The 20,344-nt window shown below is 41.4% G+C and overlaps 2 protein-coding genes across 2 annotated transcripts; both read right to left on the minus strand.

The window, feature by feature from the left end:
- Window positions 1-634: 634 nt before the first annotated feature.
- traf3ip2a (TRAF3 interacting protein 2a) lies at window positions 635-10,656 on the minus strand. The gene is made up of 10 exons (XM_083933702.1): window positions 10,604-10,656; window positions 10,089-10,134; window positions 9,583-10,002; window positions 6,724-6,871; window positions 6,419-6,603; window positions 6,223-6,311; window positions 6,074-6,142; window positions 5,886-5,990; window positions 4,529-4,603; window positions 635-2,783 (listed from the first exon to the last, which is right to left on the minus strand). Exons 2-10 carry the CDS (start codon window positions 10,102-10,104, stop codon window positions 2,637-2,639), a joined length of 1,254 nt encoding a protein of 417 aa, XP_083789828.1. The 5' UTR covers window positions 10,105-10,134; window positions 10,604-10,656; the 3' UTR covers window positions 635-2,636.
- A 1,877-nt stretch (window positions 10,657-12,533) lies between these two features.
- LOC310962295 (putative G-protein coupled receptor 139) lies at window positions 12,534-16,398 on the minus strand (the record flags this gene model as incomplete). Its single annotated transcript, XM_083934708.1, has 2 exons — window positions 16,293-16,398; window positions 12,534-13,543 (listed from the first exon to the last, which is right to left on the minus strand). Exons 1-2 carry the CDS (start codon window positions 16,369-16,371, stop codon window positions 12,534-12,536), a joined length of 1,089 nt encoding a protein of 362 aa, XP_083790834.1. The 5' UTR covers window positions 16,372-16,398.
- Window positions 16,399-20,344: the final 3,946 nt, after the last annotated feature.

Raw genomic sequence — 20,344 nt, forward strand, 5'->3', positions numbered from 1 at the left:
CCAGAGAATTTCTTTCACAGTTTGTGCACTGATTTCATAATCACAAACCCATAAAGACATCTGACCTGGGGATGGCAGTAGCTCGGTCCCTAGGTGACTCAGCTGGGAACTGGAGGGTCACTGGTTTGAGTCCCTGTGTGGACCATGAATGGAGTGTGGACTGGTGGCTTGAGCCAGCTGAGCTATTGGCAGCCTCCCTGCTCTGACATGTCTCCATGGTGCGTGTGTGTTAATAATGACAGAGTGAAAAAACTGAATTTCCCTTACGGGATTAATAAAGGAATTCTTCTTCTTCATTGTAGTGTTTGTGATTTAACTCCTCAGTGCAACTGTGTGTGGGGGTTTTGGTGGCAAGTTTCAGTTTTGAGAAGATGGTTTTGAGTGCAGTGTTTGACTCTTTGCAGTGTTCTGTTTAGGGTTTAGAGAAATTGAGAGTAGTTTTAAGAAACATGTTTAAACGACTGGAAGAAGAAACGGTACAGGTGTGTTGTCTTCTTTCTGTTGCCATGAAGAAATAACCATGGCTGGGAGTCATTCTTTGGGACATGCTGCCACCTTCTGGTTAATGATAGGTTCTACCGGGAAATACACAGACGGTGGACTGTGGAGCAGAGTATGTCACTGGAATCATGAGAGGATTTCACAGTGTTTATTATGATCTCTGAAAAAAATGTTGAATAAAAAAAGCATTATACATTGATTAGTAAAATGATCATTCAGTAATAATTCATCCATTTTCTATTATCAACTAAAACTTCCTTTTTGTAAATGTCTTCTCTTGCTTTTGCCTTGTCTAGGTTTACGTCCACGCGCTAAATAAGTCATTGTGTTTCTCTCCAATGCTTTTAATGTTTTGTGTAAAGCACTTTGAATTACCTTTTTGTTAAATTGTGCTATACAAATAAGAGTGCCTTGCCTAAAAAGCCCAAATTAATTATAAAACATTAAGCAGAGAATTACATTTGTCTGTAAAAAAAAAATACAGCATAAAGTGGAATTGCAAAATGAATTACTGAAGATTTTATTTAAAATCCCATTTACTGTGTCTGCCTATCATAATTTATATCGCAATACATTTGTCTTCAGCTTTACTTTCTATCCCACAAGCTCTTCAAAGCTACACTAACCAATATTTGCATATTAAGAATGTATTAATGACTGTGTGGAATGAATAAAGAGATGCTCATCGTGACAAACCCACAGAAAATGATCACCGGACAGACACTGCAGTCACTCTCAGTTTTATGGAGTATCTAGCCTCTTTTAGGTCACTGTTTTGGATTAATGGTCCCCAACTTTAGTTTGGTTCACTCTCAGCACTCTGATCAGCCTCAGCACCAACAGCAGACTGGACAAATCTAGCGAGGGTCTGGAAACATAATGGAGCATTAGCAGCTAAAGAGACAGATTTTTCTGATTGAAACCAAATCAAAGTGAAATAGAAAGTGAAGAGCAAACTTAAATGTGTCAGCTGGCCTGAAACACAACTCCACTGGCTGTGGCTCAGTGCAGAGTGGGTCATCCACCATTCAAGATGTCAGCAGTTCAATCCCCAGCTCCCACCGTACGCGTATCAAAGTGTCCTTGGCCAAGACACTGCTCCCCGTGATGCGCATGGGTGTGTAAATGTGGTGTGAAAGGTTAGATTACATGGTATGTAGATGTGTGTGTATCAGTGTGAATGGCTATATGTGGCAAGTAGTGTGAAAGAGTAGTCAGAAGACTAGAAAGGCGCTATATAATGTAAGTCCATTTACCAAGTGAATGCTTTTGTTGTTCTGTGTCTGCTGGACATGAACAGAGACTGTTTGCTATCAGCTTTGTAAAGTGATAATATGTTCATGATGTGTTTACAGCCTGTTCTGCTGCACGGCCAAAAACTTCTAATGCAACTTTCATTTTTCTATCTCATTTCAAATGTTATTATGAAGGAAGAATGGAAGAGTATTCAAAGTATGTAGTGAGACTAGAAACACTTCAAAGGAATTACAAATCAACAGGACTGTATCTGAAAACACTTTACAACTAACCTGCTGCAGTATTAACAGTCATACAGCATGTTCAGGCTTTGACTAAATCCACCATTTTTACCATTTGCTAGAAGTTGCTCTCTACAATATCCACATCCATACATTTTTTTTCAACATTTGTACGTTTACATAAACCAAAGTGTATCACCTTAATACAATCCTCAACCAATATATTTATTTATTTGAGGAGGGGTGGATTGTGTATGTGCTGAATCTTCAGTTGAACTTATTTTGCTGAGGTGTCCTGCAACTGATGATCATTGATTGATTAATCTGTAATGGATTAGTTGTTTGGTCTATAAAATGACAGAAAATGGTTAAAAAAATGATCAGGATCAGTGTTTCTCTAATCCCAAAATGACCTTAAATGTCCTTAAATGTCTTGTTTTGTTCACAACTCAAAGATATTCAGTTTACTGTCATAGAGGAGGAAATAAAACCTAAAATATTCACTTTTAAGAAGCTGCAATCAGATAACTTTCTTTTCTTAACAAATGACTCAAACCAATTCATTGATTATCAGAAATAGTAAAGTTAAAATCAATCAAAAGACATTGTTGCGAAAACGTGCTTATCATTATATGTAAGTGTCCTTTTCAGCTGTTATTAGACGGGCCGAACAGTGAGGGTCAGGTCAGCCCCCCGCTGTGGGATGATGTAGCGCTCCTCCCTGAGCAGGCGCAGCAGCAGGTCCTGGGTGTCCCGGGGCCAGTGGTAGATCCTGGTGCTCTGGAGCCAGTTTGGGACATGTCTCTATAACACGCACACACACACACACACACACACACACACACACACACACACACACACACACACACACACACACACACACACACACACACACACACACACACACACACACACACACACACACACACACACACACACACAGTGAACAGCTTAATAATTTAACCAAGATACAACAATGATTAGTGGCATCCAACTACTACATCTCCCATAAGTCACAGCCATAGTTACTATGCCATCAAAGCCTGAGGGCGCACTCACACTGTCGTTCTGTCCCTGGCCAAAACCTATTTTTCAGCTAAAGGATGACCAGCACAAGCACGGCGGTAGCATTATGTGCGCCTGTTCGGACATAGAAAATAGAAGGACGGACCATGCTCGGACATTTAACAACAACAACAATGGTGGTGAAAGGTTCATGTTGGTGTGATGCGGAGGTGGAGTGTTTACTGCAGATTTGGTCGGATGAAAATATTCAAAAACAGTCGACAAGACGCACAAAAACTCAGAGGTCTACGGAAAGATTTGTAAACAAAGCCACACACGCGCGATCAATGCGTGTGACGTGTTACGGCGTGATGACATATGGACAGCAAGAAGCATTGGCCGAGGCCGAGGCAGTGTGAGTACAAACGGGGCTGGGGCGCGGGGGGAGAGGGAGGGGGGACAAGTACCCTAAAGCCCGGGTCGCGGTGCGGAAGGACAGTGTGAGTGCGCCCTGAATTGTAGTAGACAGGCCTTTTTCCTGAGCACAGGTGATAATATTAATGATGGCCCTGTTCTAATCAAAAGTCCCTGTAAGCCTGTACGGCTTCAGACAGGGGCACTCTTCATGAGGTAAAGGTTTGAATCCATGTCGACCATATGGCCTCAGACAGGGGCACTCTTCATGAGGTAAAGGTTTGAATCCATGTAGACCGTACGGCCTCAGACAGGGGCACTCTTCATGAGGTAAAGGTTGGAATCCGTGTAGACCGTACGGCCTCAGACAGGGGCGCTCTGCATGAGGTAAAGGTTTGAATCCGTGTAGACCGTACGGCCTCAGACAGGGGCACTCTTCATGAGGTAAAGGTTTGAATCCATGTAGACCGTATGCCCTCAAACAGGCCCGCTCTTGGTGAGGTAAAGGTTTGAATCCATGTAGACCGTACGGCCTCAGACAGGGGCACTCTTCATGAGGTAAAGGTTTGAATCCGTGTAGGCCGTACGGCCTCAGACAGGGGCGTTCTTCATGAGGTAAAGGTTTGAATCCATGTAGACCGTATGGCCTCAGACAGGGGCGGTCTTCATGAGGTAAAGGTTGGAATCCATGTAGACCGTACGGCCTCAGACAGGGGCGCTCTTCATGAGGTAAAGGTTTGTGAAGGTTGTAGAAAAGGTTCACTTCTATGACAGCTCCCATTCAATCACATCAAACTGGAAGGAGACACCACCGCAGTAATGGAGGCTAGTTCACTTCTAATACTTTGCCAGATTTGTCTTTAACAGTACTCTGAAACTGTAGCACCTAAGTGCAATTTAGCCGTCATTCATTTGATCATTTACACCTGTGCCTTTGTACTGTCATGTCATAATGTCTGCAGTGGCCTTAGCGCTGTAGAGAACTGCTTATTTGAAAGGCTCTGATCACCCAAATCACAAAAACCTATTTCCTCAGTTTCTCATGTGGTCTTCATTCACTTGTATGTCTAGAACGACCTGCTCCGACCATGCTCAAATAGTTTGTTTCTTTTGGTAACCTGGGTACTTACCTTGGATGCATTTGGAAACAACACAGGTACCAGTCTGAAGTTCAGGCAACCTTGTTGGATGAACTCATTTTGGATCTGTAACACATAGTTATCAGTGCTGATAGTTCAATTTACACATTACAAAATTCACGCTTTACTTCATAATACAGCCTAAAAACCAATACAGTGCTTTCTTTACTTTTATGTTGTTCAAATAGTTACATTTTTCTCTGTGTCCATATTCACTGTAAGCTGATTGGAGCTGCTGATACATTGTAGCCTGGACTGCCTTCTTCAGGAACTCTACTCATCATTCAGAACATTAAAATAGCAGCGTATACACCCTATGTATCATTTATAAAGTGGTGAGGATGGGGGACAGGGATGTTCAGGGGGAGAAGGCAACTCAACAGTAGATGTCACATAGAAGTGATGAACATCGTCTGAAAGCCAGCATCTGTGATGGTATGGGGGTGTGTTAGTGCCCATGGCATCATGGATAACTTGCACATCTGTGAAGGCCCCACTAATGCTGAAAGGTTCATACAGGTTCCATCCAAGCAGCGTCACTTTCAGGGAGGTCCCTGCTTATTTCAGCAAGACAATGCCAGGACACATTCTGTGTTCCAACAGTGTGGCTTCGTAGTAAAAGAGTTTAGGTACTAGACTGGCCTGCTGTGATCCAGACCTGTCTCCCATTTAAAATGTGTGCCGCATTATGAAGCGCAAAATAGGACAACAGAGATCCAGGACTGTTGAGTAACTGAAGTCTGACATCGAGCAAGAATGGGAAAGAATTCCACCTACAAAGCTTCAAAAATTGGTGTCCTCAGTTCCCAAACGCTTAGTGAGTGATGTTAAAGGAAAGGTGATACAACACGGTTGTAAACATGCTCCTGTTCCAGCGGTTTTAGAACGTGTTGCAGGCATCAAAGTCCGAATGAGTAAATATTTGCAACAAAAAAAAAACAACGATAAAGTTTATCAGTTTGAACATTAAATATCTTGTTTTTGTGTTTTCAATTGAATATAGTTTGAAAAAGATTTGCAAATCATTATATTCTACTTTTAATTTAAGTTTTACACAACGTCCCAACTTCATTGCAATCAGGGTTGTATATCTACCATCTATTTGAGCATTCCTAAAAAGAGCACCTGAGCAGAAACCATCACGTTATTACTAGCACCATCTGCCAGCACAGCTCCAGTTCCATTTAGAATGTGTAATATCACAAAACTCAGACCTTTTCTGTGTGTCTCAGCCTCTTTTCAGTGGCCTTGATTCTTCTGTCCCTATTGGCATGTCGGACTGTAATTTATAAGACCAGCTTGCCACCAGAGGGTGATATTTCCCACAGACAGCTGACAGACTTCTCACCTGATTGTGAATGTACTTGGTGTGCAGGCCGTGCTCGTCATCTCCGTCCCCCTCCACATCCTCCTTGTACTTGGGGCTGATGACCACGATGATGAGCACTGATTTCTGTTAAATTAAGTGTCACTGTTAGCTTTTACAGACATTAAAACTGGATCAATCCTCTGCTCAGACTTAATACTTAGACTTGCATCATTCAAATATCTGTCCATCCATTTGGTGATGCCCATTCTTCGGATCGGATTGTCAAAGATGTCAATCTGTCAAAAGACAGGAAGAATGTGAGTGTTTGTATGGAAAGTCTCTGAAACAAAGGTGATGGAGACGTGGCAGGACTTACTGCCGGTTTAAACCCCTGATCAGTCAGAAATTTGGTGAAAGGAATGATTTCTTTGGCTGTGTCCACTGAATATGTGATGAAAACATTCCCTGTCAACGAAAAGTCAGTGAATCATCCTTATCTGTACTACATTCTTTTAGATTAGGAAAAGAGCGTTACAGGCACATGTTCATGCAGGGACATTAATGACACTTACTACACTCCTCAGGTAGGCTGATGGTCCTCCTGATCTCCCCTGCGGCTGGTCCTGGACCAGCCTGGAAGGAGCAGTCCACGCTGACCTCATGCATCACATCTCTAGCGGGGGCCACAGACTGAGGCACAGATCCACGGGGGGGATTTGGAGCATCTTTAAGTTGCAGCCTATTATAGGGGGGATTCCTGTGGAATGAAATAATAAGAAACAAGCTGAGACTTATGCATGACATCTGGTAAGAATTTAAGAATCGATGTTGAAATATCAGATCGTAATGACAAACAGGATAGAAATTGTTTTCATACCATGACTGTTGGTGGTGTTCAGGCTCCTCACATGGATCTGCTGGGTAATCATGCTTATAATGATAATTATAAGTATTGTGTCGTGGCAAATTTGCTGGGGGGCAGCACACACACTGTCTGAGAGGCCCCCCCTGCTTTGGATTGAGGCCTACAGAGAGATATGGAAGAGAAGACATCTCATTCTTAGTTTGGACAGTTTCCATTTCAGCGGTAATGAGGTAATGCAGACTCAACAGACACAATGAGCAGCAGCCAAAAGACACCGAACAGGGAGGAACTTTTAAACTAAATCCAACACAGATGTAGTGATCACTGGATCTGTGCAGAATCAAACAATGTTCCTATTATGGCATGTTTAGTTGTATTATTGGCCCTACTTTTGAAACACAGTCATTTGAATAGCAGAAGCGCAATATTCTTCAATAAAATATTATTTTTAACATTTTATTAATATTGTAATATTAAAAAAATAATAATCATTATAATATCCAAAGATGACTAATTATAACCTACTACTAATGCCACTATTACATCCGGGTCATGGGCCACTCAAAGTCTCCATTAAGACCCACACGAATGAAATCATTTTAGGGTGAACAGCTCATTAAGACAGTGTCACCCCCCTATTGAACCACAAGGACAACATAGACAGACAGACAGACAGACAGACAGACAGACAGACAGACAGACAGATAGATGTAAATAGCTAGTACTTCAAGCCAGGATCTACAGCCTTGCTAGAGGCTCTGTGAGACTGCACTTAGGCACAGTGGATTTGAGTGACTCTAAATGCTAATGTTAGCAAACTAACATGCTCACAACTATGTTAACAGGGTTAGGGTTAGTGAATACTGTGAATTCTAACATTTACTAATTACCACTACACGCAAAGTACAGCTGAGTTATAGTGATTCCAGTTTGTTGTGTAACAGCCATGACTGTCCGATGTTACCTTCTGTTCACAAAAAGGGTCCTATGTTCCCCGGTCTGCAAGTTTTTTCCACAAGTAGTGACAGATTTCCACGGCAAATAGGTCTATGTAGACCCTAACACGGCGCACTAACCCTGACCCTCACAAAAGGCTGAAATAAATCCGCAAAGGCAGAGGCTTATGCGACCGAGGAACATAGGGATGACCCCCCTAAAACCAGCTTGCTAGCATGGCTGAACATAAGGGCACAAAATACATTTCCTCACAGGTTTCACTATTTTGTTTCACTAATATCCAACATTTAATGAATGGCCAATATCTAAATGTACTGTATCAGAGCAAGCCTATACCTTTATTGAACAGAAGCAAATATGAGATAACAGTGAATGCTAAAATAGTATTTTACTATGAGTAAAGACTCAGTAAAAGGTTAGAGAAAAGTCTGCTAATATTAGCTAACATAAGCCACCATAAGCTACTGGTCATACCAGACCAAGAGAGGCTGTAGCGTACTGAAGTGTACTGAATAGGGCAAGGAAGAAATCTCTCTTTCATTTTTAAGACGGTGTTATTCTTCTTTCAAAAGTGATTAGTATTATTGTCAGGGTCAGTTCGGCCTAATGACAAAAAGGCACATTCTCTCACTTGAGGGTTTTTAGATGTCTGATTCCTGCCTCCATAGAAATCCCATAAAAAGACATTAATTGTGGTGTTTACAGCAAACAGACCATGAACATTAGCTACTTTTAAATTATGTGAACACCACCAACAAAATCCCCTTTATTGAGGTGGAGATGGCGGCAGAAATTTCAGTGACTGAAGCTACCTAGCCGAATTTGGGGAGCAGGACCACACCTCAACAGTGTCACTTCCTACATTTCACCTCCTCCCACCCTCTTATTCGCTTCCTCTCCACTATATAGAAACCTGAGGGGGTCTGTGCTATGGCCGATTCCCCACTGAAGCTCCCCTCACAATGCATTTGGAAAAGCGGACTAGATACAAGCAGTTCAAGCCTCGTACATCAATTATGTTTTCCCCTAATAAATTGTTACACAGCTTCGACAAGATATTTAGAAACGATAAAAAGACAATTAAAAGGAATCTGCATGGATATACAGTATATACTACTGTAAGTAAGAACTGACCCTGTAATAAGTTTAGAGCCTTTCACCACATATGAAATATTAGCAGATATGTTATCCACCAACTAAACAGTCAAATCTTATAAATAAGAAAAAAAAATCCTATAAATCTTATGGTGTTTGAGAGTAACAATAAAAAGCAAAATCGTCAAATGTAAGAGAACATTTACATGTTGCCCAACACTGACAGTAACACCAGACACCTCTAATGTTTCATGTCTCTAAAGATAATACAACAATGCGTTTACATGCACATCAGTGACCCAAAATTTGCCCTACCCCAGTTAAGGGAATGATCAGATTCCCCACGTATTCATGAAAGGGGGTTGAATGAGAAAAAGAGTAACTCTTCCTCCAGGACAGTAGGTGGCACTCCGCCAACATACAGCTGAATTGAATACGTCTTTTGGACCGAATGAAGATAGAAACAGATCTTCTTGGTTGTGATGTTAGTTGCCATGGTGAAGTCCTCCCTTGGTTTAAAGGTAATGCTCTATTGTTGTTGTTTTAACGTTATTTTCAGCGCTGTTGCTTCCTGGTTTATTCTATTTCTGGGTCAAAAGCCACCGGCAGTGGGGAGCATGCACAGACGAGAAACCTGATAATAATCTGGGTAAGATGTTTACATGCGCAAATAATCGGGCAACTGAAGGAGTTCTCTAGGTCTGTTAACCAAGGTATGAGAACCCTGATTTTACCCGGGGTATGGTGTTTACATGGTGTTTGAGAAACTATAATAATCAGGTTTTTAAACTGCATGTGAACGCACTGACTGACACTGACCAGGCATAAGTGCTGCAGGGTATCGTGATGGGTCATAGTGGCTGCTAACGTCAGACTTGAGTGAGAGAGGGGGCTCCAAGCGTTCTGACTCCTCCACAGAGTGATCCCGGAGCCAGTTTGAAGGGCCCACAAAGCCTCTACTGTGGTTAACCATGAGGTCCTGTTTATACAGCGGCGCCTGCTCTCTGAGACCATGAGGCCAAACGCCTGCAGGGTAGAGAGGGTTCATCTGTCCCGAGTGTGTAAGGGGGATAACATGACAGGCTCCCCTAGCTTGTCCGTAGCCATGCTCCTGAGGCCTTTTGGTCGTCTCTGTATGTCCACTACACTGTTTGCAAGAGGGAGGCCAGGCCAAGTTCAGGCTGGAGGATGTCATGCTCTCATCCATCTCAACAGGAACACTCTGATGGGGGCAAGGTCCTGACAACAAGACGAAACAGAAAAACGGGTTTACTCTTCACTCAGATTCATAACTGCTACGAGTCTGATGAGGTTTTGTTTCCTACCTTGAAAAGAGTCCATTCTGTCACTGAGAAAAAGTTTCTGTTGCCTCTGGTGAAGTGAAAATAAATATTAATAGAGCACGACACGTTGAATAGACACAGTACCTTACAACTGCACAGCGGCAAGAAAACAAGTGGAGTTTCACTCAAGAGATTCAAAGTCCACTTTTAAAGAAGCAGTAAAAGCTCTAACCACGAATGAAAATGCACCTCTCACAAAGTAAATAGTAGATAGAAAAGAACAAGAACATGATCAAGTATAAACTGTTAGGGAGAAGTGTTTTTCTTCTTCGTCACTGATTCGGTGTGAAACACTAAATGCGCCCATAGAGGTGTGTTTGAGTGTAACATATCAACACGGTCGCTGGAAACTAGGACAAAGGTCACAAATACGGATATAAAGGTATGCCAGGTATGCCTTCTTAAATGACTAATCTTATGAGTTTCCAGTAAGTTTTTCTTTTAAAATGTACGTACAGAGAATAAAGCAGAACTTTACACTGTAATCCCACACCTACCTTTTCTAAGATCTGCTTATCCCTTGGCCACAGCACAAACCTGTTCAGGCAAACAGGAAATATTCCTACTATGCAAAGCAGGTAAGTCTCGTGACCCATTTATGCAAATAATGCAGGACATTAAGACTGCCTGGTAATTTCTTCAGCAAAGTTGGCATTCTGTGGCCAATCAGGTTTAACTGGTCTCCTTATTATGCAACCATTTGAAAAGAGGACATGTACATTTTCAACCAACAATCAGTCAAAAAGTACACAAGTGACTTAACATGAACATGAATAGCACTGCAGCAACGCTCATATGAATTCAAATTTTATTTGGAACAAATCATATTATTGAATAAATGTGGCAGTTTTGGATGAGCAAACTCAGAACCTACAATTACATACCAGCTAATAACTTGTTATGGCCACTTGGTCACACCCATTGTTACAATACATTCATCCACATTCATTAGGTCATATGATACCATATATTTCACCTGTTGTATGATCGACAAGACAAGTCTACAGTCACGTTATAGATCTGTAAGGTTGTAGTTAGCATTACATGCTAATGTTAAAATGCTAATCATTCTCACAAGTACAAAGCTAGCATGCTGATGTTTAGCAGGTTTAATATTTACCATGAACACTAATGTTAGCATGCTAACATTTGCTCACCAACTTTAAACACAAAGTACAGCTGAGGCTGATGGGAATGTCATTAGTTAGCAGGTATATTATGACAAAAAAACAAGCATTTGACTCATTCAAATCTTGACCTGATGGTGGTGCTAGCGGAAGAGTAAGAGGATACTCAAAGTATCATCTGGGAACCATGAATGCCTGTACCAAAATCTGTACTAATATGTAGTACATGTAGGGCTGGCTGATTTGGCCTATAGCCTATCACAATAAAGCATGTTTTATAGAAATTAAATCAATAGTTATGGTAAAGCCTATTTTGTAAACGCTATACTATATAACTATATAATAAATCAAATACTGTAAGTAACATTAAGAGTATTTTCTCATTTTATTTAGATAGACAAAGGGATCAGAACTTGTGTTGCCTAAAACATCAATATTGTTGTAACACAGTTTAGCTGCTGGTTTTGTGACATTGCGACAGGAATGATATAGAAAATGTATTAAAAAATACTGATTATTTTTTCATTGTGTTAAAGCTGTAATCTTGAAGATTGTCATTTATGTAAATGTCGGTTAAATCACCAAAGGAGGTAAGACCATGATGATTGAACGTATGGCCCACTTATAAAAATATTGCAATATATGTGCAGCATTACCAACTCGGTGTCTGCATCGACATTCCCATAAAAAAATGCTGTATTACAGTTTTTCTCCATTTTATACACAGAAAAGAATGTAACTATGCACACAATTCTGAAAACTTGGATCAACTATTGGACTCCAGCCTGCTAAGCTCTGAGAACAATGCTGTTTTCCTTCAAATAGAATTTTGAAATTAACCGATTGAAATCTGCCACTTTAAGAACTTAAATGAAAAATAAACAGAACGTTCAAGGATCAGAACATACAGCGTTGTCCAAATCACGCAAATATTGCTGGAACGCAGTTCAGCCGCTGGTTTTCCAACACTGTGATAGAAACAAAATAGAAAAATACATACAATAGACATTTTCATTCATTTTGATATCAACACCCCCCTCCCCCAGGGCCACAGATGTCTGTACAAAATTTGATGGAAAGACAACAAAAAGTTGTTGAGATATTTCTGTCTGACCCAAAGTGGTGGACTGTCTTTTGCCATCCCTATACCCATGCAGCTAGGTGGCTAAAAAACAAAAAACAAAAACAAAAGCTAAGCTAAGATTATATTGCTAAACTTCAGTTTCCAAGGTCAAGAATGAATTTTTATGATTAAAGGACAATTATTTTGAAAGTCTTTATACATTCTTCCAGATCGCATCTACCCTGTCAGTTTCAGATTAGTTAGCACCACAGTCGCATGGTCACTGGATGGCGATGCCTTATGATCTACCACTGAGAAGACTTTCATGGTGGTATGGGTGAGGACAGAGCCCAGCTCACGTGCCTTCGCCTTACAAGTCACCGCCTGGACCAGCTCCCGCCGGAAGCGTCGGCTGACCATGCAGTAGAGCAAGAAGTTGGTGGTGGAGTTGAGGTTCTGCAGCATGTTGGCCAAGTCTCCGGCCACATTGATCGGGATGCGGTAGTCGTTCCTGTTGAAGTTCTCGTTGTTGTACTTGGTCCTCAGGATGCAGTATGTGACAAAGCGGGGCAGGCTGAGGACGACAAAGGCCACAGAGACTGTACCCAGCAGCAGGATGGTCCTCCTCAACATGCCCCTGGTGCTCCTTCCATGCATGACGCGACGCTCTTCCTTGGTGAAGAGGTTGCTGGCACGGCACAGATGGTACCCGATGAGGTAGTTGAAGATAATGACCAACACAATGGGGACCCCCCCTGAGAGGAAGGTAGTTATCCACACTATAACAGTAGAGTAGGTCGCATTACGGTAACGACACCTAGGAAGTGTCACATTCTCCCCGTCCACAGTAATGTTGACTTGTGTGACATTATTGATCCAGCCCAGTGGTATGGAGACAACATGTGACACCAGGACGATAGCAACACAGGTCAGTTTAGTGACCCAGGCCTGGGAGAAGTGCTGCTTGGCCGCTGTGCTGCGAAGAACAAGGTAACGCTCGATAGTGAACACCACCACGATCCAGGAGGAGCTGTAGAGTGATCCATACTGCAGGAATCCAAGGATGCCACACCAGGGATGGGAGTGCCAGAAGGGCTGCAGTAGCCAGAAAGTGAGGGTCAGGTCAATAAGGATCACCCACACCAGGTAGAAGGTGTCCACGATGGCCAGACAGCTCAGGTAAATGATGGCCGTGTTGGACATCCCACATTTACGGAATCTGATCATATAGAATGTGAAGAGGTTGGCTGGAAGACAGTAACACAAAAGCTCAGATGGATTAAGTAGCCTCTCTGCTCTCACTTACTTACTTAAAAGTTATTCTTTTTCAACTTAGACTTGTATTTATGTTATTACAGGGCAGTGTTTTGGCCACTTGGGGGCAGCTGCAAAAGAAGCTGAAAACATCTCACATAGTATCACCTTATAAAGGTATTAATGGCAGATCATCCTATCAGTGAACAATCACTTATTTAAATATCCAGCAGAGGACAGCAATCTCCTGTTACTGTAGCTCCGTCTTGGTCTTCACCAACCACAGGAAATATTCCACTCGCTGGCTAGATGCTCCACCCTTCGCTGTTACATAAAACAAGGTTTTACATACACACATATATATATATATATATATATATATACACACACACACGTATATACGTACATACTGTACATACTGTACATATACAGTACATACACACATACTAACATACACACACATACTCTTTTTTAAAATAACTCTTACATAAGAGTAAGACTACTTGTAAATTAAAATAAAGACGTCTTACAAAAAGATTGTGTATGCATGCGAAGTTGCACAATTACAAGTTTGTTTGCCAGAATGTTTAGCCTAGCTTATAGCTCAAACGCTCCAAAGCTGTGTTATTTATGTAAGACAGATGCCTGTCCTCCATAGAGCTGGGTCTGTTCGACTCCGCCTGTTAAAAGGAAAGTTTTTGTTGTCACTGTGTGCACAAGATTGCTGGATATGACTCTATATAGATATTATTATTATTATTATTATTATTATTATTGTTGGGTCTCTATAAATCATAAATAGTGTGGTATTGACCTACTCTTTATGTAAAGTGCCTTGACATACCTTCTGTTAGGATTCGGCACTATAAATAAAATTTAATTGAATTGGACTGAATTATGTTGCCCCTGCTCGCATGTCACTTATCATCCATGATAGCCTGCACCAAGCATGATTGGCTGGAAAGAGGTCACTAGAGAAGAGATGCGTAAACACAGACGTAGGATAGGAGTAAATGTGTCATTTTACAAAAGAAGTATTTAAACAACATTTTCACAAGCCTACAGCTCTACCCACATCATTTTTGCTGACATAATTATGATGCATGGAAGGTCGGTGTGTATGTGTCCAGAAGTCCATCAGTCTGAACATTTTTGTAATAGCTTACTGTAAATACATAACAGGACAGCATGACTGGAAGCCTGTTCATATCCTGCATGAAAACGCTGATTTCAAAACAACCTCCAAGTAGCTGTCAGTGGCTGCCCGTGCTCGCATGTCACCTATCATCCATCATAGCCTGCACCAAGCATGATTGGCTGGAAAGAGGTCACGGGAGAAGAGATGCGTAAACACAGACGTAGGATCCATATTTTGCTATCCTGATCATATGGAATTCTAAGGATCACAAAATGGTCAAATTATGGTTCATTGTGGCGCTGACCATGCATTGTACAGAGGGCAAGATGATCACACAAATATGAAAATCATCATATATCTGGCAACACTAATGCTAACTCTTTCTAAAAACACAAGGTCACGCTATGTATTTCCAGTTTAACATGTTATATACACAACATACAATGTATAACTAAAGCACGGGACTAGATGGACCTCTAGTAATCGTAGAGGTCATCAACATCTTAATCCCATGGTAAAACTAGGATAGGGAATTGTACTTTATTAACTAGTCAGAGCTAGGCTAACAGTATTCCCCTTCTTCCAGACTTTAAGCTAAGCTAGGCTACACATCATTCAGGCCTACCTATATCTGCAAAGAACACACAGAAACTGGAAACGACCTTATTATTTGTATCGGGTTTGAACATCAGTGTGAATCCAAAATTATGGGACTATTCTCTTAATGTTTGTATTTCAGTTCTGTTGGTAATTCATAAGAAATGGTTATTGACCTGTATGCTCTGAGGGCAGGGATTCCTGATTACTGATTACTGACAAAGTGAGCTAAAAGTGATTGATTAACAATAATCATGCCATTTGTAAACTATAAACCTATAGGTGCGTTTCCACTATGGTCGAATACCCGGAATGAGACGGGTCGATCTTGCTGAAACGCCCCTAATTTACATGAGAGTTCTATTCCCCTGCGAGAAGCCCAGTTGCTGATTGGATGTAGCTCTCAGCAGGATGTGACGTGTGGTCGTACAGACGCCACAACAACCCGATGAAGTAGAGTAGACACTTTTATCCAGTGGTGAAGAAGAACACAGCACAGAAAATGATCTGTGCACGCAAATCTTTGCACGGGCTTGTTAAAACACACACACACACACACACACACACACACACACACACACACACACACACACACACACACACACACACACACACACACACACACACACACACACACACACCGTACAGCCCCTCTGTCAACAAACACTTTTACAGCGTCCAGAATATTTAAGGTGGAGTGTTACTTGTACATAAGTTGACGTGCCACCTTAAATCAAACTACAACTATTCTGTATTTCTCACTTGGAGAAAGAACACGTGGCTGTTTCACAGATCAGCTGATCACCGGTGATCCAAATCCATTCTGAGTGATACGTCACCTCCAGAGTCTCCTAAATCCCTCTGTTGGCCTTTTTTTGTAATGGAAACGATGAGTGAACGGCCATTTGGGAGGGAGTGGCCTGAAACTTTCCGAACGGCCACATTTGACCCTGATGGAAACACGCCTGATGACTGGCCTGAGACCAATAGAATGGCAAGATACAAACCTGGAATACCCATGATGCAAAGGAAAGGGTAGTAGATCTTCTGAACAATGACCAAGATGGTGGCACCGGCTCCCTCCATGGTTCATTCACCACCAGGCAACAGCTCACATGCTCATCCCTGTAATAAAGCCAATAGACAGGTGGAGAAGAAGAGTGAGCAGCAGGCTAGACAAACACTGGTGAGGGGCTGTGTGCAGATTAGAGCTTTGAACTCCCCTACAGCGTTGGAGCTTTTTGTTATTTTTAACGGCTTTGCGATATTTAGAGGAAATTAGGTGACGCTTTTGAAACTATTGCACTTAAAGGTGCTGTGAATACAAATATCACCCAAATGACTAAAATGTAAAGTTAAAATGCAAAATGTGTACATACTAAATTACAAATTAGAAGCTTTGGATATGGCTCGAGCCTATATGTTTACACAACTAATGTATCATCACTCTCATTTCTTTTTTTATTCAACTATGTCTGAACTTGTACAAAGAGATTAGATGTTAAAGTAACAAAAAGAGCTTGATTCTTCTCCAGAGTTAAAATGAGCCATTCAGCTGATGACTCAGCAAAAATACTGGTTTGGAAGCTGATCCGTCTACTTTGGGTGGGTCACCGAAGACAAGGAAGCAGTGGAGGGTTCTGTACAAAGGTTTCTCTTTTTTCAGTCTCTAACTGCCTCGAAAAGAGCTGTGTTACATACAACAGTAAACTGATCCACTGTTATCTTGATCTCTAAAACTCTGTCTAATGCTGCGTTATTGAGGCCTATACTTACTATACTAACTTTTCTAAATAAATAAACTTTTTGGAAATTAAGGAAAGCTAAAAAAAATACTTCCTTCATCCTTTTGTCCTTTCACAGTGCATCATAAATATTTTGGACTGATGCAGGTTAATAACCTTCATCGAGATTACAAAGAATAAAATCAGACATACCTGTTGCCTATAGATGCTCCGTGCTGTGTTTTATGGAGGGGTCATACAGAAGTGACTTCTCCACAGAGGTGCATACCAGCTGGATATGTTTCCACCAGGACAAGACTACCAATGATAGAGGAGAGATGGATGAGAGGCTCCAGCTGCTGCTCCTATAAAGCTTCAGGAGGAGGGAGTCACATCACCTGACCGTGGAGCCTCACTTGTTCCTAAATTAGATACTCAATGATGCAAATAAACTGATGCCAATATCTGATACAAAACTAAATTATTTATTAGCACGTTGCAAGTATTTTCTATATTTCTATGAATGAAAGTTTAAGTAATGATTTGTGTCCCAAAGTTCAAACTCATCAGATTGAATAGTGCTTTAGCAAGCTGTCGTCACGTTATTGATCTGAGAATCAATTCTTTGAGGACACAGGTTTGTGTATTTTTCCACTGGACAGATGCAACAAGAAACAAAGTGACAGGAATGAAAGAAAGATTTCTAGAGGATTAAAAACCACAGACAGGTTTGTGTTATAAAGGTCAATGGCCCATAAATTGTTGCTGATGGGATGGTTGGATGTGCTTAGACTCAATCAATGAACACAATACTGTAGAGCAGGGATGACTTATCTACTACTACTGCTTATTAGTATTATCATTACTATACTGACAGTTCAAAGTGGGCAACTGTAGCACTACAGTGCCCTTGAAACCCAAGAGCCTCTCAGTCAGTGGGTTTTGGTGTTTTTATTTTTAATTGCCTGTTCATAAGGGACTGAGGTGGATATGTGGGTATCCACAAGGTTCTGTCCTTGGACCGATTTTATTCACCTTATATATGCTTCCCTTAGGAAATATTATGAGGAAGCACTCCATAAATTTTCATTGTTATGCTGATGATACACAATTATATTTGTTGATCAAACCAGAAGAAACCGATCAGTTGGATAAACTTCAAATGTGCATTAAGGAAATAAAAGCTGGGTGACCTGTAATTTCCTGATGTTAAACTCAGACAAAACTGAAGTCATTATACTTGGCCCCAAAGGCCTCCGAAACTCAATAGCTAAAGACATTGTTACTCTGGATGATGTTGTGTTGTCCTCCAGCACCACAGTAAGGAATCTGGGTGTTATTTTTGATCAGGATATGTCCTTCGATTGTCACATAAAACTAACGACAAGGACTGCATATTTTCACCTGCGGAATATTGTCTCAGAAAGATGCAGAAAAACTAGTCCATGCAATTGTTACTTCTAGGCTGGACTACTGCAACTCCTTATTATCAGGCTGCTCCAATAAGTCTGTAAAGAGTCTCCAGTTGGTTCAAAATGCTGCAGCTCGAGTACTAACTAAAACAAATAGAAGAGAACATATTTCTCCTGTATTAGCTTCTTTGCACTGGCTACCTGTAAAATCTAGAATAGAATTTAAAATCCTTCTTCTTACCTACAAAGCTCTCATTGGTCAGGCTCCGTCGTATCTTAAAGAGCTCATAGTACCGTATTACACGACTAGATCTCTGTGCTCTGAGAATGCAGGGCCACTCGTCGTTCCTAGAGTCTCCAAAAGTAGAGGTGGAGGCAGAGCCTTCAGCTTCCAAGCTCCTCTCCTGTGGAACAAACTCCCAAGTGTTATTCGGAATACAGACACTGTCCCCATATTTGAGAGTAAACTTAAAACTTTCCTTTTAGATAAAGCTTACAGCTAAGGTTTACGATAAGACTTTATTCTGCTTAATTATGCTGCTATAGGCCTAGTCTGCCGGGGGATAATACTTTTCCTGATACTCTGAGCTTCTCTCCTCTCTGTCTGTATCATTCATGTCTCATCAATGCATGTTACTAATTCAACTTCTTCCCCGGAGTTGTTTGTGCTTTGTCGTCTCGCAGGTCTCTGCTGATTGTGGTGGTGCCTGCTGCCGTGGTCCTACATGATGCTTCCTGCTTCTATTATTACTGTGTACTCATAAACTGGAGTTTAATACTTGATTAATTCTGAAATATTGGTATTTTTTATTGTTAAGAATTTGATAGACTATCTGCTGTGGCTCTACCACTGCTGTACTAGCATGCACTTCAACAAAAACCTATAAACCCCATAGAGAATCTCTGGAAAATCCTTGGCAACAAAGTCATGTGTAAGAAACCCACTCCAGTTAGTGAACTGTGGAAGAGACTGAGTCAGAATGGACGCAGATCAGAGCAGAGCAGTGTGAGAAACTAGTGATGTCCTGTGGGTGCAGATGTGCTGAAGTCATTCAAAGCTGTGGTCTCTACACTTCCTGTTCATTTTTGAATCCTAGAGAAGAATACATTGTTGAAATCTTCTCTTCTGACACAATCAACACTGTTCTCTCATTTCTAGCACTGCTTTTTCCGCACAAAATAAAGATTTAGTACTGCAGTAGTATAGCCACAGTGGATATTCTATAAAAATTCTGAACAGTAAAATATAACAATATTTCAGCATAAATCAATAATTAATAATTTTTTCTCTAATTTTGATCTGCATCTATATTATATATTATTATTATTTGTTAATAACATTTATAGCCATAAAAGCATCATCAGTTGGATTTCATCAGAACAATAAAGTTAAGTTAAATCACTCCAGGGCTACACGGTGGTGTGGTGGTTAGCACTGTCGCCTCACAGCAAGAAGATTACAGGTTCGCCTGGGCCCTTCTCTGCGGAGTCTGCATGTTGTCCCCGTGTCTGCGTGGGTTTCCTCCGGGTTCTCCGGTTTCCTCCCATAATCCAAAGACATGCACGTGTGTTAGGTTAATTGATGTCTCTAAAATCACCCGTAGGTGTGAATGGTTGTCTGTCTCTGTTCGTCTCTATGTGCCCTGTGATAGACTGGCGTCCTGTCCAGGGTGGACCCCGCCTCACGCCCGATGTCAGCTGGGATCGGCTCCAGCCCCCCCGCGACCCCGACCCCGGGATAAGCGGTTGAAGATGTAAATCACTCCACCTTTGCTTCACATAGACAGGTTTTCGCATGCGTACTAACATTCTTTTAACTGCAGCTTTATCATTCACTTAACCTGAAATTCGGCCTTTAAAAAGGAGCGGGACGTCTGCTTTCTTTGTTTGACCCCCCCCCCTCCCCCCCGTACTCCCACAAAC

The sequence above is a fragment of the Echiichthys vipera genome (assembly GCF_963691815.1).
Source record: "Echiichthys vipera genome assembly, chromosome: 19".
Classification (NCBI taxonomy): Eukaryota; Metazoa; Chordata; class Actinopteri; order Perciformes; family Trachinidae; genus Echiichthys; species Echiichthys vipera.